At 45.2% G+C, this 17,148-nt stretch overlaps 1 protein-coding gene across 1 annotated transcript in view; it reads right to left on the reverse strand.

The window, feature by feature from the left end:
• Nucleotides 1–464: 464 nt before the first annotated feature.
• The window catches only part of RIPK1 (receptor interacting serine/threonine kinase 1), a 28,564-nt gene continuing 11,880 nt past the window's right edge, over nt 465–17,148 (reverse strand). The window contains 7 exon segments of the mRNA XM_038768082.1: nt 465–492; nt 6,176–6,266; nt 8,184–8,260; nt 10,128–10,341; nt 13,999–14,025; nt 14,278–14,412; nt 14,532–14,696. Of these exon segments, the coding sequence (XP_038624010.1) occupies nt 482–492; nt 6,176–6,266; nt 8,184–8,260; nt 10,128–10,341; nt 13,999–14,025; nt 14,278–14,412; nt 14,532–14,696 (720 nt within the window). The 3' untranslated portion in view covers nt 465–481.

Consider the following 17,148-nt stretch of genomic DNA (forward strand, 5'->3'; position numbering starts at 1 on the left):
TAACATACATCACCGGGAGCTGTGAAGACCAGTGAAAGAGTGTATTCATGACTCGGAAAGCACTGGGAGAAAGATGCAAGGTATTTATTAGTGACCATGGAATGTAGTCATGACAGGCTAAAATAATCACAAGATTAACTCAAAAGGAAATAAGAGAATGATTATTCCAGACTTAGTCTATAATTACATTGTGTAGCTGTGGTAAAATTTGTCATTTAACACCAAGGCATTCTAAAAGACATTCCTTCTGAACTTATCTTCCCCATTGCTTAGTACAGACAAAATAGAAATACCACTATTACTCATGATTAGGCAGGATCTCATTTTCTTATTTTAAATGGGCACTACAACACTGGTGCTGAAGTGAGTTTCCCATTGTGGCTTGACATGCTCCAACCATTTGTTCACTGTAGAAAGTCTTCAACTAATTTGCTGAATTCATCCACAAAGCATAAATGCAGGTTGTGCTTAGCTTCTGGCATTAGATGAAACCTAAAATGGAAAAGTAGATGAATTTCACACATTCAGTAAATTATTTAAAAACTCCTCTCCTCCACCATACTATATATATATATATATATATATATAGATATATATATCTGCTCATAGAGGGTGAATGGTCAAACACCTGGAATACTCATTGTGGGCACAGCAGATGTCTACCAACTCTATTACATTGTATTCATTTATTTATTGAGCACTTATTGTGTGCATAGCACTATATGAGGTGCTTGGGAGAGCACATTACAAGACTAAATGGATACATTCCCTACCCACAACAGCCCACATCCAGAGGGGGAGGCAGACATTAATATAAAGGAATAAATTACTCATATATACATAGCTGTATGTACTTGTATTCTCCCAAGTGCTTGTAATAATAATAATAATGATGGTATTTGTTAAGCACTTACTATGTGCCAAGCACTGTTCTAAGTGCTGGATGTAGAGCACACTTGTACTCTTCCAAGTGCTCAGTACAAGCCTCTGCCCACAGTAAGCACTCAATAAATATGATTGATTGTTTGAGGGCAGGAAGTGTGTCTGTCATCTGTGCTCTCCCAAGCATTTAATTCAGGGCTTTGCTCACACTCAGCGCTCAAACCCTTCTAGACTGTGAGCTCGTCCTCCTAGACTGTGAGCTTGTTGTGGGCAGGAATGAGTCTATTTGCTGTTATATTGTACTCTCCCAAGAGCTCAGTACTACTGAGCTTTGCACACAGTAAGTGCTCAATAACCACGACTGAATGAACAAATGAGTGCATAACATTTATCTATGTTAAATTGTTGTTATTGATGTTGCCAACTTGTACTTCCCAAGCGCTTAGTACAGTGCTCTGCACACAGTAAGTGCTCAATAAATACGACTGATTGATTGATTGAGTGATTGATTGATTGATTGATTGATTGATTGATGGACTAAACTCCTGCCTCCCGGTTTCTCTGCTGCACCAATATTTAACTCAGCCCTGAATGAACACTGAGCCAAAATGAGCTCCTGAAGACAGAGGGGTCAGCTGCAATTGGCTGGCCCTTGGGACTGCTTAGTCCAAGGTGGGACACCAAGGCTCTTCCCAGTCTGGCCCTGTGAACCCCTCAGGGCACAGCCAAGAACACATTGCCTTCTGGTGGACTGAATTAGTGCATTGTTTAGCCATGGAGGGTGGGAGCGGAACATGGAGTCTCCAAGACAAGGGCTCGAGCCTGTCTCTGTGCCGGGTAAAGGCTCCATGCCACCCCCTCCCTTGCCTCAGGGCTTGGGGTTGCTGGCCACCTGCCACCCTCCCTCACTCCGAGACTGTTTGGAATGTGCGGCGGTGGCCCTGGGGGAGACACGAGTGGGCTGGCCTCTTTCTGCAGTGCTCTTGGGGTGGAACTGGCCTGCTCTATGGATTCTGCTATTTGCTTTCACAACCCACCTCTTCAAGAGAAACAGCGTGGCTCAGTGGAAAGAGCACGGGCTTTGGAGTCAGAGGTTGTGCATTCAAATCCCAGCTCTGCCAATTGTCAGCTGTGTGACTTTGGGCAAGTCACTTAACTTCTCTGTACCTAAGTTCCATCATCTGTAAAATGGGGACTAAGACCCTGAGCCCCCTGTGGGACAACGTGATCACCTTGTAACCTCCCCAGCGCTTAGAACAGTGCTTTGCACATAGTAAGCACTTAATAAATGCCATTATTATTATTATTCTCGCTGCTTCTGGAGCACCAGCAGATGTGAAGAAAAAAACACTCTCTCTTCCACAGTTTGGTGCTGTTCCAGTTCCCAAACAGTGATTTTTCTTTTCTCTGAAGAATATTTAACTCTACAGAGGTATGATTATTGCTTAACCTTTTGTTTTGGGGAACTTCTTCTGGATGAGTCATCTTATTTTCAATCAATTCAAAAGATTTATTGAACATGTAGTGAGTGCGGAGCACTGCACTTAATTCTCGGAAGAGTACAGTTGAATTAGTAAATGTCATCTCCGTCCTGACTGCTTATTGAGTGCACAGCAATGTACTAAACACTTGGGAAAGTACAATACAATAGAGTTGGCAGACATGATCCCTGCCCACAATGAATTTACAGTCCACAGGGGGAGACAGACCTCAAAGTAAATTACAGAAAGGGGAAATAGAATAATAATAACGATAATGGCATTTATTAAGTGCTTACTAAGTGCAAAGCACTGTTCTAAGTGCTGGGGAGGTTACAAGGTGATAAGGATGTCCCACGGGGGGCTCACAGTCTTAATCCCCATTTTACAGATGAGGTAACTGAGGCCCAGAGAAGTTAAGTGACTTGCCCAAAGTCACACAGCTGACAATTGCTGGAGCCTGGATTTGAACCCATGACCTCTGACTCCAAAGCCTGTGCTCTTTCCACTGAGCCACTATACATATTCACTTACATATACTTAATGTAAGTATAAGACTACTTGCATTCATTCATTCATTCATTCATTCATTCAATCATATTTATTGAGTGCTTTCTGTGTGCACAGTACTGTACTAAGCGCTTGGGAAGTACAAGTTGGCAACATGGTCCCTACCCAACCACAGGCTCACAGTCTAGAAGCGGGAGATAGACAACAAAACAAAACATGTGGACAGGTGTCAAGGAATCAGAATAAATAGAAGTAAAGCTAGACACACATCATTAACAAAATAAATAGAATAGTAAATATGTACAAGTAAAATAAATAGAGTAATAAATCTGTACAAACATATATACAGGTGCAGTGGGAAGGGGAAGAAGGTAGGGCGGGGGGATGACGAGGAGAAGAGGAAAAAGGGGGCTCAGTCTGGGAAGGTCTCCTGGAGGAGGTGAGCTCTCAGTAGGGCTTTGAAAGGAGGAAGAGCATTAGCTTGGTGGATGTGTGGAGGGAGGGCATTCCTGGCCAGGGGGAGGACGTGGGCCGGGGGTCAATGGCGGGATAGGCGAGAATGAGGTACAGTGAGGAGGTTAGCAGCAGAGGAGTGGAGGATGTGGGCTGGGCTGTTGAAGGAGAGAAGGGAGGTGAGGTAGGAGGGGGTGAGGTGATGAAGAGCCTTGAAGCCGAGAGTGAGGAGTTTTTACTTGATATGTAGGATGACTGGCAGCCACTGGAGATTTTTGAGGAGGGGAGTAACATGCCCATAGCGTTTCTGCACAAAGATGATCCGGGCAGCAATGTGAAGTATAGCCTGATGTGGGGAGAGACAGGAGGATGGAAGATCAGAGAGAAAGCTGATGCACTAACCCGGTCGGGATAGGATGAGAGATTGAACCAGCAAGGTAGCAGTTTGGATGGAGAGGAAAGAGCAGATCTTGGCTATGTTGCGGAGGTGAGACCAGCAGGTTTTGTTGATGGATTGGATGTAAGGGGTGAACAAGAGAGAGGAATCGAGGATGACACTAAGTTTGAGGGCTTGTGAGATGGGAAGGATGGTAGTGCCATCTACAGTGACAGGAAAGTCAGGGAGAGGGCAGGGTTTGGGAGGGAAAATATGGAGTTCAGTCTTGGACACATTGAATTTTAGATGGCAGGCAGACATCCAGATGGAGATGTCCTGAAGGCAGAAGGAGACCTGAAACTGAAGGGAGGAAGAAAGAGCAGGAGCAGAGATGTAGATTTGGGTATCATCAGTGTAGAGATGATAGCTGAAGCCATGGGAGTGAATAAGTTCACTAAGGGAGTGAGTGTATATAGAGAACAGAAGGGGACCAAGAATTGACCCTTGAGGAACCCCTACAGTAAGGGGATGGGAGGGGGAGTTGGAGCCCACAAAGGAGACTTTGAATGAATGGTCGGAGAAATAAGAAGAGAACCAGGAGAGGACGGAGTCTGTGAAGTCAAGGTTGGATAGCGTGTTGAGGAGAAGGGGGTGGTCCACAGTGTTGAAGGCAGCTGAGAGGTCGAGGAGGATTAGGATAGAGTAGGAGCCATTGGATTTGGCAAGAAGGAGGTCATTGGTAACCTCTGAAAGGGCAGTTTCAGTGGAGTGTAGGGGCAGAAGCCAGATTGGAGGGGTTCAAGGAGAGAGTTGGCATTGAGGAATTCGAGGCAGCAGTTGTAGACAACTCGTTCAAGGAGTTTGGAAAGGAATGGTAGGAGGGAGATAGGGCGATAACTAGAAAGGGAGGTGGGGTCAAGCGAGGGTTTTTTTAGGATGGGGGAGATGTGGGCATGTTTGAAGGCAGAGGGGAAGGAACCAGTGGACAGTGAACGGTTGAACATGGAAGTTAAAGAGGGGAGGAGAGAAGGGACAAGAGATTTCATAAGGTGAGAGGGAATGGGGTCTGAAGCACAGGTGGATGGAGTAGCACTTGAGAGAAGGGAGAAGATCTTATTTGAAGATGCTGTTGGGAAGGATGGGAGAGTAGCACAGAGGGTTGAGAGTTGGGGGGTTGGAGAAGGAGGAGGAATGACTTTGGTGAGCTCAGACCTGATGAAATTAATTTTACTGATGAAGTAGGAGCCCAGATCGTTGGGGGTGAGGGATGGAGGACAGAGAGAAACAGGGGGCCTGAGAAGGGAGTTAAATGTACAGAAGAGCTGACGAGGATGATGAGCATGGGTGTCAATAAGGGAGGAGAAATAGCTTTGCCTGGCAGAGGAGAGGACAGAGTTAAGGCAGGAAAGGATAAACTTGAAGTGAACAAGTTTGGCTTGGTGTTTAGACTTTCGCCAGCAGCGTTCAGCAGATCTAGCATAAGAGTGAAGGAGGTGGACAGCGGCAGTGATCAATCAATCAATCAATCAATCAATCAATCGTATTTTATTGAGCGCTTACTGTGTGCAGAGCACTGTACTAACCACTTGGGAAGTAGAAGTTGGCAACATATAGAGGCAGTCCCTACCCAACAGTGGGCTCACAGTCTAGAAGGGGGAGACAGAGAACAAAACCAAACATACTAACAAAATAAAATAAATAGAACAGATATGTACAAGTAAAATAAATAAATAAATAGAGTAATAAATATGTACAAACATATATACATATATACAGGTGCTGTGGGGAAGGGAAGGAAGACAGTGGGGATGGAGAGGGGGACGAGGGGGAGAGGAAGGAGGGGGCTCAGTCTGGGAAGGCTGAAGAAAGGAGTCCAAACGCTTGCCCACAATCAGATGGTGGAAGAGCTGGGGTTAGAATCCACAGCCCTTAGCCAGGTTGTTGCTTAGCCAGGCTACGAAGTCTGCAAAGTTTTAAAGTACTCTAAGCACACCTTTCTCAGTGGAACTAGTTAGAAGGAATTTCTCAGAGATCTGACATCATTATTCAAAAGCACTCTGATGACTGGACAGTATCAGTTTTTGTAATCTACCAATAAACTTGCCATAATCAATAAAAGTCTAACTGTTAGCCCAACAGAAACCAGGGCCTACATGCTGTGCCTACCTGGGTTTGAAAGAAATTGGGATTCTGTTCGATTTATGCTTTACACTAGTATTTCCGTTTTGCAGGCCCTCTGCCAAAAGGCCAGGCTGGGATTTCAGCAGGTGAGCCTTTCAAAAATAACATAACCCTTAAATCAGATTTGATTTTAGCTGTCAGAAAAAAAAAGTTGATTGTCTGACGCACATTCCCTGAAATACAGCTGAAGGGGTTTACAATTATCCTCCTCATTCAAGATGCACATTCCATAATGGAGGGGGTTGATACGAAAAAACCTGATCTAAAGTGAAGGTGCGAAATCATGAAAAGTTACCTGGAGGTGTGCTGCTTGCATGGTAAGGTACCGAGTCGATTTGGAGTGAGTGCATCCTCTGCACGATTTCATCTGGGGCAGAATACTTTTTCTACACATGTATGCATGCATGCACGCACAGAAAAACAACATATATTTTAATAAGCAATTGATTAAATCAATATTAGAAGAGAAGTTGAGATAGAGTATATCACATGGCTCATAAAATTGCGGGGGGGCAGAAGGGGTGTAAGCACATATAGCCTAATGACTCCTCTGAATAAGAATATACAGTTGCAATAAGGAAAATAATAATAACAACAATAATAATGTCACGTGTTAATTACTTACTATACACCAAGCACTATATACTACTAAGCACCGTGGTAGATACAAGACAATCATGTTGGACTCAGTCCCTGTCCTACAAGGGGCTCCCAGACTAAGCCGGGGAGAGAGAACAGATAATTAATTCCCATTTTACAAATGAGGAAACTGAGGCCCAGAGAAGTGAAATGACTTTCCCATGGTCACACAGCATGCAAGTACAGAATGATCCTCACCATTAAGCTTGATGGTGGAGATCAATTTATCAATGGTATTTATTGAGTGCCCAAGTGCAGAACACTATACTCAGCGATTGAGTTGAATTCTCCCCGGGGAACTATGGATGAGCCTCGGTCCTGAGACTCGAAGACCAAGTCCTTGTGAGAAGAAACTGATTATAGTGCTGGTGGTTTGTGCAGTGATGCTCTCACTTTCCTGTTAGTCATGTCTCCATTGGGGCACTAGGAAGAGCAGTGAGTGAGTAGGTGGAAAGGAAGGTATCACACCCAGAGGCTAAAGTGTTTTATCTCTCAAATGACCTGGGCACAATGCCAATGTTGTGTCATAATGCTGTGACTCGGAAGACATTTGCTTCAGTAGCCGTAGTGAGCTTTGCCACCAGTTGGTAACCTCCTTAAGGGCCGGAATCCTATCTACCAACTCAGCTGTACTCTCCTAAGTGCTTAGTATATGCCCTGTACACAGAACATGCTCAATAAATACCACTGACTGATTGCACTGTGGAGAAGGAATAGCGTGGCTTAGTGGAAAGGGCATGGACTGGGAGATGGAGGACATGGGTTCTAGTCCTGGCTTTTCCAGGACCTTGGGCAAGTCAATTAATTTCTCTGGGCCTCAGTTACCTGATAATAATAATAATAATAATAATAATAATAATAATAATAATAATAATAATAATAATAATACTGGCATTTGTTAAGCACTTACTATGTGTGTAGCACTGTTCTAAGCACTGGGGGGATACACAGTGATCAGGCTGTTCCACCTGTTCTCCCTCTTACTTAGATTGTGTCCTGTGTGGGACAGATTGAATGAATGAATGAATGACAGGGACTGAGTCTGACCTGATTACCTTCCCCAGCTCTTAGAACAGTGCTTGACACTCAGTAAGCGCTTAGCAAATACCATAATTATTACTGTTATTATTACTATCATCATCATCATCATCATCATCAATCGTATTTATTGAGCGCTTACTGTGTGCAAAGCACTGTACTAAGCACTGGGAAGTACAAGTTGGCAACATATAGAGACAGTCCCTACCCAACAGTGGGCTCTGCCCACATTGGTCAGCTCTTTTTCCCAGGATTCTGAATAGCCCTGTCCACCTCTTGGAATGCCCAAGGTAGGTCTTTCTCAGAAAACATCACCGCTGGTGTCATTGTCCCAACAGATGGAACCGAGGATAGAACTCAGGTCTCCTGAACCCCAAAGCAGAACTCTTTCCATTGGACAAACAGCAAAGGGTATGTGTCACTGGGTGTGTAGACCAGAAGCAATGCTCACACTCAGAAGACAAGCCCTTCTGAACAGACTCACAGCTTATACTCATTGCTTTGACTGTGGCTAATAGAAAAGATAGTAAAAAAAGTCTCAGGTATATTACTGTCATTTTCATGTTTGAGATATTGCCCTATTTTGGTTCGAACCATCATTTCTAAGCACCTAGCATTTTACTTACTTTCAAATTAATCACATCTGTCTCCACATTTTTATCAAAATGTTTCTGGTAAAAAGGACTGAATCTTTGGTGAATTCCTATAAATAAAAGGCAATTATCAATTCTTTAACAAAGATTTTTTTGGTACGTAGGCAAAAATATTGAACTGAAATCTTTAGAATATCAAATTCTCCTAAATACTACACGTAGATACATAAACTTTATTAGAAATATATATGAGAAACCAGCATTTAAAAACTTCAAAGGATGATCTGGTACTTTAGTGACTCAGAGGTATGCATACAGAATCATTTTTATGAGCCAAATGATGGCAAATCAAAACTGAAGAGAGGCCTCTTTGTTATTTCTGGATTTAACTAAAGATCGATTGGGCACTAGAGAAAGAAATGGTAAATCTCAGCCTCAGTGAGATAGCTGGAGTCAGGTCACTGTCGGGAGTGGAAAGGAAGTTGTTGGATGGTTTTGGGTCCCCAAGAGAAACAGGGAGACTTGAAAGTAAAGTAGGTGCAAGGAAGAAGCAGCAGCAGAGTGCTAAACCAGAGTGACCAAAAGCCATGTAGTTTTCCCCAAGAAAGGTGAAAAAGGAGATGCCAGGGTATTTCTACTTTAACACCTTTCCCCATCAGGAATTCAGAGATTGATTTCCCTTTTCCATTCCCTTTTATTCTGCATCAGGGGTGAGGGCAGTCAACAGCTAACTAAAGCCTCAATTCTGCTAACTTCCAGCCCACTGAGTATAGCGACACTGAGGGAACTCTATTCTCAGTGACCTTGAGATTAGAGTCCTCTGTCCCCACACTACACTCTCTTCCCCTGTCATTTCCCTCTCCGTTAACATGCTCCCCACTTCCCGATTCCAACCAGCTGTTTGGAGGAGGAAGAATTAAATAAGCAGTAAAAGGGCAGCATGATCTAATGAAACGAGCAAGGCCTGGAAGTAAGAGAACCTGGGTCCTAATCCCAGCTCTGCCAAATGCTTGCTGTGTGACCTTGGGCAAGTCGCTTAACATCTCCATGCCTCAGGCCTCCTGTTCTTCCTCCTACTTAAACTAAGAGTCCCATGTTGGTCAGGGGCTGGGTCCAACTTAATTCACTTCTATCTAACCCAGCGCTTAGAAAAAGCATTTGACATATAAGTTCTTAATGAATATCATTAAAAAAATCAAATAAGGGAAGTTCCTGACCTTATAAATTATCCTAAGAAGTCAATAGAAGGAAGCTGAAGACATGCAACTGGAGAAGCCGAAGGAGATATCTCTGCTCTGCCTATTCAGAGGAGGTGAAGACAGAAGGGGATAGGATCCAGAGCCAGAAAGGCAGTTCTAGGGACATAAAACTGGGTGGAAGAAAACATGAGAAAGGATTGGAGCAGAGATGACTTAGGAAACAAAGGTCTTAAGAACTAGTTTCCTGAAGACTTGCAGCTGGTCCATAGTGGACTGAGTCAGGGGATTGGTACCACCCTTCTGAGAAAAAGGAAAAGGGTGGATTCCTTGGCAATCGCTAGTACCCTGTGCCTTCCTCCATCAACCCACCAGCAGCAGGTGCCCTGGATCACTAAAGGATGTGCAGAAATGGATATGTCTATCTCATTGGCAAGGCAAAACATGAGTCCTGTTCACGCTGGTCAGAAGAGAGAAGACACCAAACAAGGAAAAATAGTGAATGGAGGTGCACAGGGAATACACCATCATCAGAAGTCAAAAGGAGCAAAGAGTATACTATAAAGATTAGTGAAGCAGGGTTAAAGGGGGAAATGAATAAAATGAGGTGATTATTGTTTGCTCTGGGCCTAAGTAGTGACCTCTTTTAAAGGAAAAAATTGTTGAAAAGCTCCAGGATTCTACTTGAAATCAGAAGGAAATTGGGACTTCTTTTTGCTAACTGAAAATTGAATTCCAGTCAGCATCCTACCTGAAAAGAAAGGGAATTCATACCTTTAAATGTCTTCTGGATCCTTCCAGCATTGTTCCATTAGGTCAATGATTTCCTTTGGGCAGCTCTCCCTGATGTCCTCCATGTTTGGCCTGTTACCACCTATAATGCCCCAGATAGCATCTGCAACACAAAGAGATGACTCATTAGGGTCTTTCTCTTCAAGTGTTTCTTTCCCATAGGCGTTTGTTCCCTCCGGGATTTGACTGCCTGAAGTCTGTAGCTGGAAGCAGCATGGCATAGTGGATAGGGCGTGGGCCTGTGAGTCAGAAGGTCATGTGTTCTAATCCTGACTCTGCCACTCGTCTGCTGTGTGAAAGTCATTTCACTTCTCTGTGCCTCAGTTACCTCATCTGTGAAATGGGGATTGAGGCTGTGAGCCCCATGTGGGACAGGGACTGTGTCCAACCTGATTTGCTTGTATTCACCCCAGCACTTAATACAATGCCTGGCACATAGTAAATGCTTAACAAATACCATAATTATTATTATCCTATCCCTAATCTATTTTAAGATCCGTATCCCCCATACACTCTAAGTTCCTTTTGGGCAGAGATCGAGTCTACCAGCTCTGTTGAACTGTATTTTCCCCAAGTGCTCAGTACAGTGCTCTGCACACAGTAAGTGCTCACTAAATATCACTGACTGATTAACTGATTGGTATCCATACTGGGCTTTTCAGTTGCCCACACTCACAGGTGAATTTCAATGTCAATGGTGTCTGATTATGACAGGAAACTTTCAATCCTTAGTACTTACTGAACATCCGAGAGTGTTCTGTACTAAGAGCTAAGGATACTACAAAAAAGAGTTAGAAGACATGATTTCTGCCCTCAAGGAGTTTACTCTGCAGTGATCAAGAGGTATATTTATATTAATGTATGCATATACGTGTGTGTCTACCTATCACCAGATAGATATTGTGCCTTATAAGCACAACAGGCATGACGTGATGAGTTTATGCATTCCCTGATGGAGATGTCCAAGAATAACTTGCTTCTTTGGCTGGGAGACAGTTCACTTGGCTCTCCTTGTTTACATTCTTGACAAAAACCGCAGTACAATTAAACGCTTGCTTTAATACCCGGGCCTTGACAGCATGTGCCCATTGACAAACGCTTCTTTCGACATCACACTGCGTCCTCTGCAGATGGATGTGCTTTGTCAGAAGACTGTCTCCTGCACCCCTAATATCATTTTAATCAACACATGTAGTTATGGAAGATTAATAATAACAGTAATGATTGTATTTGTTAAGTGTTTACCATATGCGAAGCACTGTTCTAAGCGCTGGGTTGGGGGGGGGATACAAGGTAATGAGGTTGTCCCAAGTGGGGCTCACAATCTTAACCCCCATTTTACAGTTGAAGTAACTGAGGCACAGAGAAGTGAAGCAACTTGCCCAAAGTCACACAGTTGAGTATGTTAACAAGAGCAGACTGCAACCAAGGAGGCTTCCAGGTAGAACATATGGGCAGGCACACTTGGGAAAAAGCTTATGAAGTTTATAGCCCATTCACTGTGAGGGTCTAATCCTCTAGACTGTAAACTCCTTGTAGTTAGGGAATGTGTTGTATTATGCTCTCTCAAGTGCTTAGTACAGTGCTCACACTATAAGCGCTCCATAAATATGACCGATGGACTGATTTTCAGTTGAATAAAGGAAAGTTCCATTCCTGTTTCCCTGCCTCTGTCTCTGCCTCCCACTATTAACCTCTTCCTGGGCCACCCCAGCCTGAAGGCAGAACAAAATACCTCCTGTGCCAGTGTGACTTGGAATGCTGGAAGCAGCAGCACACAGGTAGATCTACATTTCATTGTTCTCTGCATTTACCCCTCCCAGATCTTCTCCCCGACTGCCTAGCCCAGAAGGGAGAAGGCAGCAACTCCAAGAGGTCAGAAATCATGTTCACTTACTCTACCGTACTCTCCCAAGTGCTTACTACAGTGCTCTGCACAGAGTGAATGTTCAGTAAATACCACTGAATGATGGCAGGAAGAATTGGAGGGAGGCTGTCCAAATCCAACACAATCCCAAGTGTTCAGTCTGGTCCACCTGGCCTCCTCTCACTGCCTCCCTTGTATAAAGTCTCACATGAACTCCTCGCCCCTCCAAATGGAGAACTGTTCATCTAGCAATGTTGATTCCAGGCACACAGCTCCCAGACTCCTGGCCACTGATATAGGTATTTTGTGGTACAAAAGAGGGTGAAAGTGTGTGGTTTCCAGTACAAAAAAAACTGTTCAAATATGGGATTATGTTTAAAAAATGGATCCAATTCTAGAAATCCAGGAACAAATGATCTATTTATATTGTGCCTAAACAGTAGTAACCTAGATATCCACCTTTTCATTCATCAGCCGATTTTTCCAGAACCAATCAAATATTGAGGGAGGTCTGGATCAGTACTCCTTAGTTCTTTTTCCCAATCTTTCCTGAATCTCTCATTTTTTCCTGCCTTCGGGACATCTCAACCTGTATGTCTTTCCAATACTGCAAACACAATTCCTCTTCCCACCCAAATCATCCTCCTCAGTCTTTCCCATTGCTGTTGAAAACAACGCTATCCTCCTTATCTGACAAATACATAACCTTGGCATTATATTTGACTAACCTCTCTCATTCGACACACATATTCTATACGTCACCAAACTCTACAATGTCACTAAAATCCACCTTTTCCTCTCCATCCAAACTGCTACAATGTCGATCCCAGCACTTAGCCTCTCCTTCCCTGACTGCTACATAAGCCTGCTCACTAACCTCTCTGACTCCTGTCTCTCCCTGCTCCAGTCCCTACTTCACTCTGCTGCCTGGATCATTTTTCTAAACAAAGTTGAGTCCACATCTCCCCACTCATCAAGAACCTCCAATGGTTTCCCCTTACAGCTCCAAATTGAGCAGAAACTCCTTACCATTGGCTTCAAACCACACAATCAATCTGTCCCCTCGTACCTCACCCATCTCCTCCTACTGCCCAGCTCATACTCTTCGTTCCTTTAGCGCCAGTTTGCTCACCATGACCTGATCTCATCTAACCCACTGCCAAGCCCTTGCCCATATCCTACCTCTGGCCTGAAACTCCCTCCCCCTTCATATATAACAGATCACCGCTCTCCGCACCTTTAAAGCCTAATTAAAATCACAGCTCCATTAGGAGGCTTTCCCTGACTAAGCTGTTTTGTTCCCTACTCCCTTCCCTTCTATGTCACCTGTGCACTTAGATTAGGCACATAATAATAATAATAATGGCGTTTATTAAGCGCTTACTAGGTGCCAAGCACTGGTCTAAGCTCTGGGGGGATTACAAGGTAATCAGTTTGTCCCATGAGTGGCTCACAGTCTTAATCCCCATTTTACAGATGTGGCAACTGAGGCACAGAGAAGTTAAGTGACTCGCCCAAAGTCACACAGTTGACAAGTGGCAGAGCTGGGATTAGAACCGACAACCTCTGACTTCCAAGCCCATGCTCTTTCCACTAAGCCACGCTGCATCTATTCACCTCATCCTCAACCCCACATCACTTATAGACATATCCAGTGCTTAGAACAGTGCTTGACACATAGTAACCATTTAACAAATACCATTATTATTATATCTATGATTTATTATAGATAAATAACTTTATTAATAATAATATTAATTTATTATGTCTCCCCCACTAGACTATGAACTCCTAGGAATATGCTGGGATATATCTATTAACTCTGTTGCACTGTGCTCTCCCAAATGCTTAGCACAGTGTTCTGAGCACACACTAAGCACTCAATAAATCCCATGGATTGAACTGAGTCTCTACAGCCCCTCAGGAGATCTCAGGAATAGAGGCAAGTAGCCCTAGCAATGATTCTGGATAATTGTGGATTCCGATTCTTTACCTGTTTCTGCCACTTGGCTACATGAGTCTAACAACCCACATCAGACATCCTCCAAGAGAGTTCCCATATGCCTAGATTCTCCAGAAAAATTCCACCAAGACAAGGTAGGCTGGGAATATTATATCCTCTTAACCAACAATTACTCCCCCCTTCCTTCGAAGCCCTACTGAAGGCACATCTCCTTCAAGAGGCCTTCCCTAAGCCCTCCTTTCCTCTTCTCCCATTCCCTTCTACGTCGCCCTGACTTGCTTCCTTTATTCATCCGTCAGGAGCCCGGACGGCGGCGGCGGTCCAGTTGGGCGGCGGCGGCGGCGAGCCATGGGCGATGCCAAGGAGGACGAGGCCGTGGGCAGAGAGGCCGTGCTCTGCGAACTGCATCAGATCCACCGGACCACCCGCGCGCTGGTGCAGGAGCTGCGGTTGTTGGCCAAAGTGACGGAGCCCATGGAGAGGAAGCTACTTCACTTCCAGGACCAGGCCCTGGAGTCCCTGGACATTTGGAAGACGCTATTCGCCGCCGCAGGTCACCGGACAGTCCCGGGTGCCACAGTAGCCGGAGGAGGAGCGGCGACGGGCATTTCCGCGTCGGCACCGCCCACCAGGACGACGAGGCCCGAGCCGCTCCCTGCCCCGTCGGAGGGCAGCCCCCTGCCACCGACGGACACTGCCCACCCCCTCGGGACGCGGATTTGTTCGGTCTTGCATCCCGGCACCAATAAAGGTGAATAACGCTCACCAGAGAAGCAGCGTGGCTCAGTGGAAAGAGCGCAGGCTTTGGAGTCAGAGGTCATGGGTTCAAATCCCGGCTCCTCCACTAGTCAGCTGTGTGACTTTGGGCAAGTCACTTCACTCCTCCGTGCCTCAGTTCCCTCATCTGTAAAATGGGGATGAAGACTGTGAACCCCCGTGGGACAACCTGATCACTTTGTAACCTCCCCAGCGCTTAGAACAGTGCTTTGCAAATAGTAAGCACTTAATAAATGCCATTATTATTATTATTATTATTATCCCCTCTTCCCAGCCCCACACCACTTATGTACCTACATATCTATAATTATTTATATTATTGTATGTCTCCCCCTCTAGATGGCAAACTCACTGTGGGCAGGGAACATGTCTGTTTGTTGTTACAGACCCTCCCAAGCACTTAGTACAATGCTTTGCATGTGGTATGCACTAAATAAATACGACTGACTGTTTTCGGTGAACACGCTGGCGATTTCTGTTAACTGCTCTCTGTGATGTCATCATCTATTTTATTATTCCCATCGAATGTTAATTGCTAACGTCTCTCGATGATGTCATCATCTGCTTATTCTACTGCCATTGCATGTTAATAATAATGATAATAATGGCATTTATTAAGTGCTTACTATGTGCAAAGCACTGTTCTAAGCACTGGGGAGGTTACAAGGTGATCAGGTGTCCCACATGAGGCTCACAGTCTTAATCCCCATTATACAGATGAGGTAAATGAGGCACAGAGAAGTGAAGTGACTTGCCCAAAGTCACACAGCTGACAATTGGTGGAGCTGGGGTTTGAACCCATGACCTCTGACTCCAAAGCCCTGGCTCTTTTCCACGGAGCCATGCTGCTTCTCTGTTAACATTGTTAACAATTAACAATGTTAATTGTTAAATGCTCTCTGTGATGTCATCATCTGATTATTTTTTGCCATCACATAGTAGTTATCTGCTCTCTGTGATATCATCATCTGCCTATTTTATTATTGCCATAGCATGCTAATTGTTAACTAACCTGTCATGTCAGCACCTACTTATATCATTGCTATTGTTATTGCTACTGCATTTCAATTAACCTCCGGCTGTGCTGTCATTTACCTTGCTGACCTCACCATGAACTATCAATTCCCCTGCTCCCAACTGCCATTCCCATTCCTCACCTTCCCCTTCCCCTCTCCCACCCAGCTCTTTCCCTCCCTTTCCCCCCCCCCCACCACTCCCTCTCACCCCCTACCCAGGATCCCTCTGTACCGGCTCCAATCCTCAACTCCTCACTCCCAGCCCCCTCCCTCCCCTCCGCCCTGCCCCCACCCCATCCCAGTTCTCCTTTCTCATCACCACCCCTCTTCACACTCTCCCTGCCCAGGCCTCCGCCAACTCATCCCAATCCAAACCCTTCCCACCCCTCGCACCCTTCCCACTCCTTCCCCTCTCTCCACAGCTGCTGCCAAGTGTGGCCTTTGGAATCCCCGCTCCATTATAGGTAAGCTCCCTTTCATCCTGGACCTATTCCTTTCCAGTTCCCTACTCCTCCTCGCCCTAACTGAAACATGGCTGTCACTGAATAACACAGTCTCTTTTGCTGCCCTCTCCAGCGGAGGCTTCTTCTTCTCCGAGTGGGAGAAGACTCACCCCCAGACTCACCGGGAAAGGAGGAGGTGTCGGTTTCCTTCTCGCCCCCCAATGTCGCTTTCGCACTATCCCTCCTCCTCCTTCCCTTTTCTCCCCTTCCTTTGAAGCCCACATTATTTGCCTTGATCACCCCCTCCACATTCTTGTAGCCATCATCTACCGCCCCTAAGGTCCCAACTCCAACTTCTTTAACAATTTTAACCCCTTCCTCACCTTCCTTTTCTCCTTTTCCATGCCCACTTTGATCCTCGGAGACTTCAACATCCACATGGATATCCCTGGTGACTCTTCTGCTGCTCGCCTTCTGTCTCTCCTTGACGCTGCCAACCTCCTGCTCCACCCCACCTCGCCCACTCAACAACTTGGTCAAACCCTTGACCTCATCATCTCCTTTCGCTGCATTATCTCCACCCTCACCAACTCTGAAATCGCTGTCTCTGATAATAACCTTCTCATCTACCTCCTCACTCACACTCCTCTCCCCTGTAAATCTATATTACTATCTGACAGAGACCTCCGCCCTCTCGTCCCCATCCATCTTTCTGAGCGCCTCACACCCCAACTCGCCTCCCTTTCCTCTCTACCCAATCTCGATGTTCAGATTACTGCTCTCAACTCTACCCTCTCTACTAAGCTCGACTCCCTTGCTCCCCTTTCCCTTCGCTGCTCTCGTACCACTAACCCATAGCCCTAGATCACTGCCACAGTCCGCCTGCTTCACTCTTATGCTTGAGCTGCTGAACGCTGCTGGTGAAAGTCCAACACCAAACCAAC

The sequence above is a fragment of the Tachyglossus aculeatus genome, chromosome Y2, assembly GCF_015852505.1.
Source record: "Tachyglossus aculeatus isolate mTacAcu1 chromosome Y2, mTacAcu1.pri, whole genome shotgun sequence".
Lineage (NCBI taxonomy): Eukaryota > Metazoa > Chordata > Mammalia > Monotremata > Tachyglossidae > Tachyglossus > Tachyglossus aculeatus.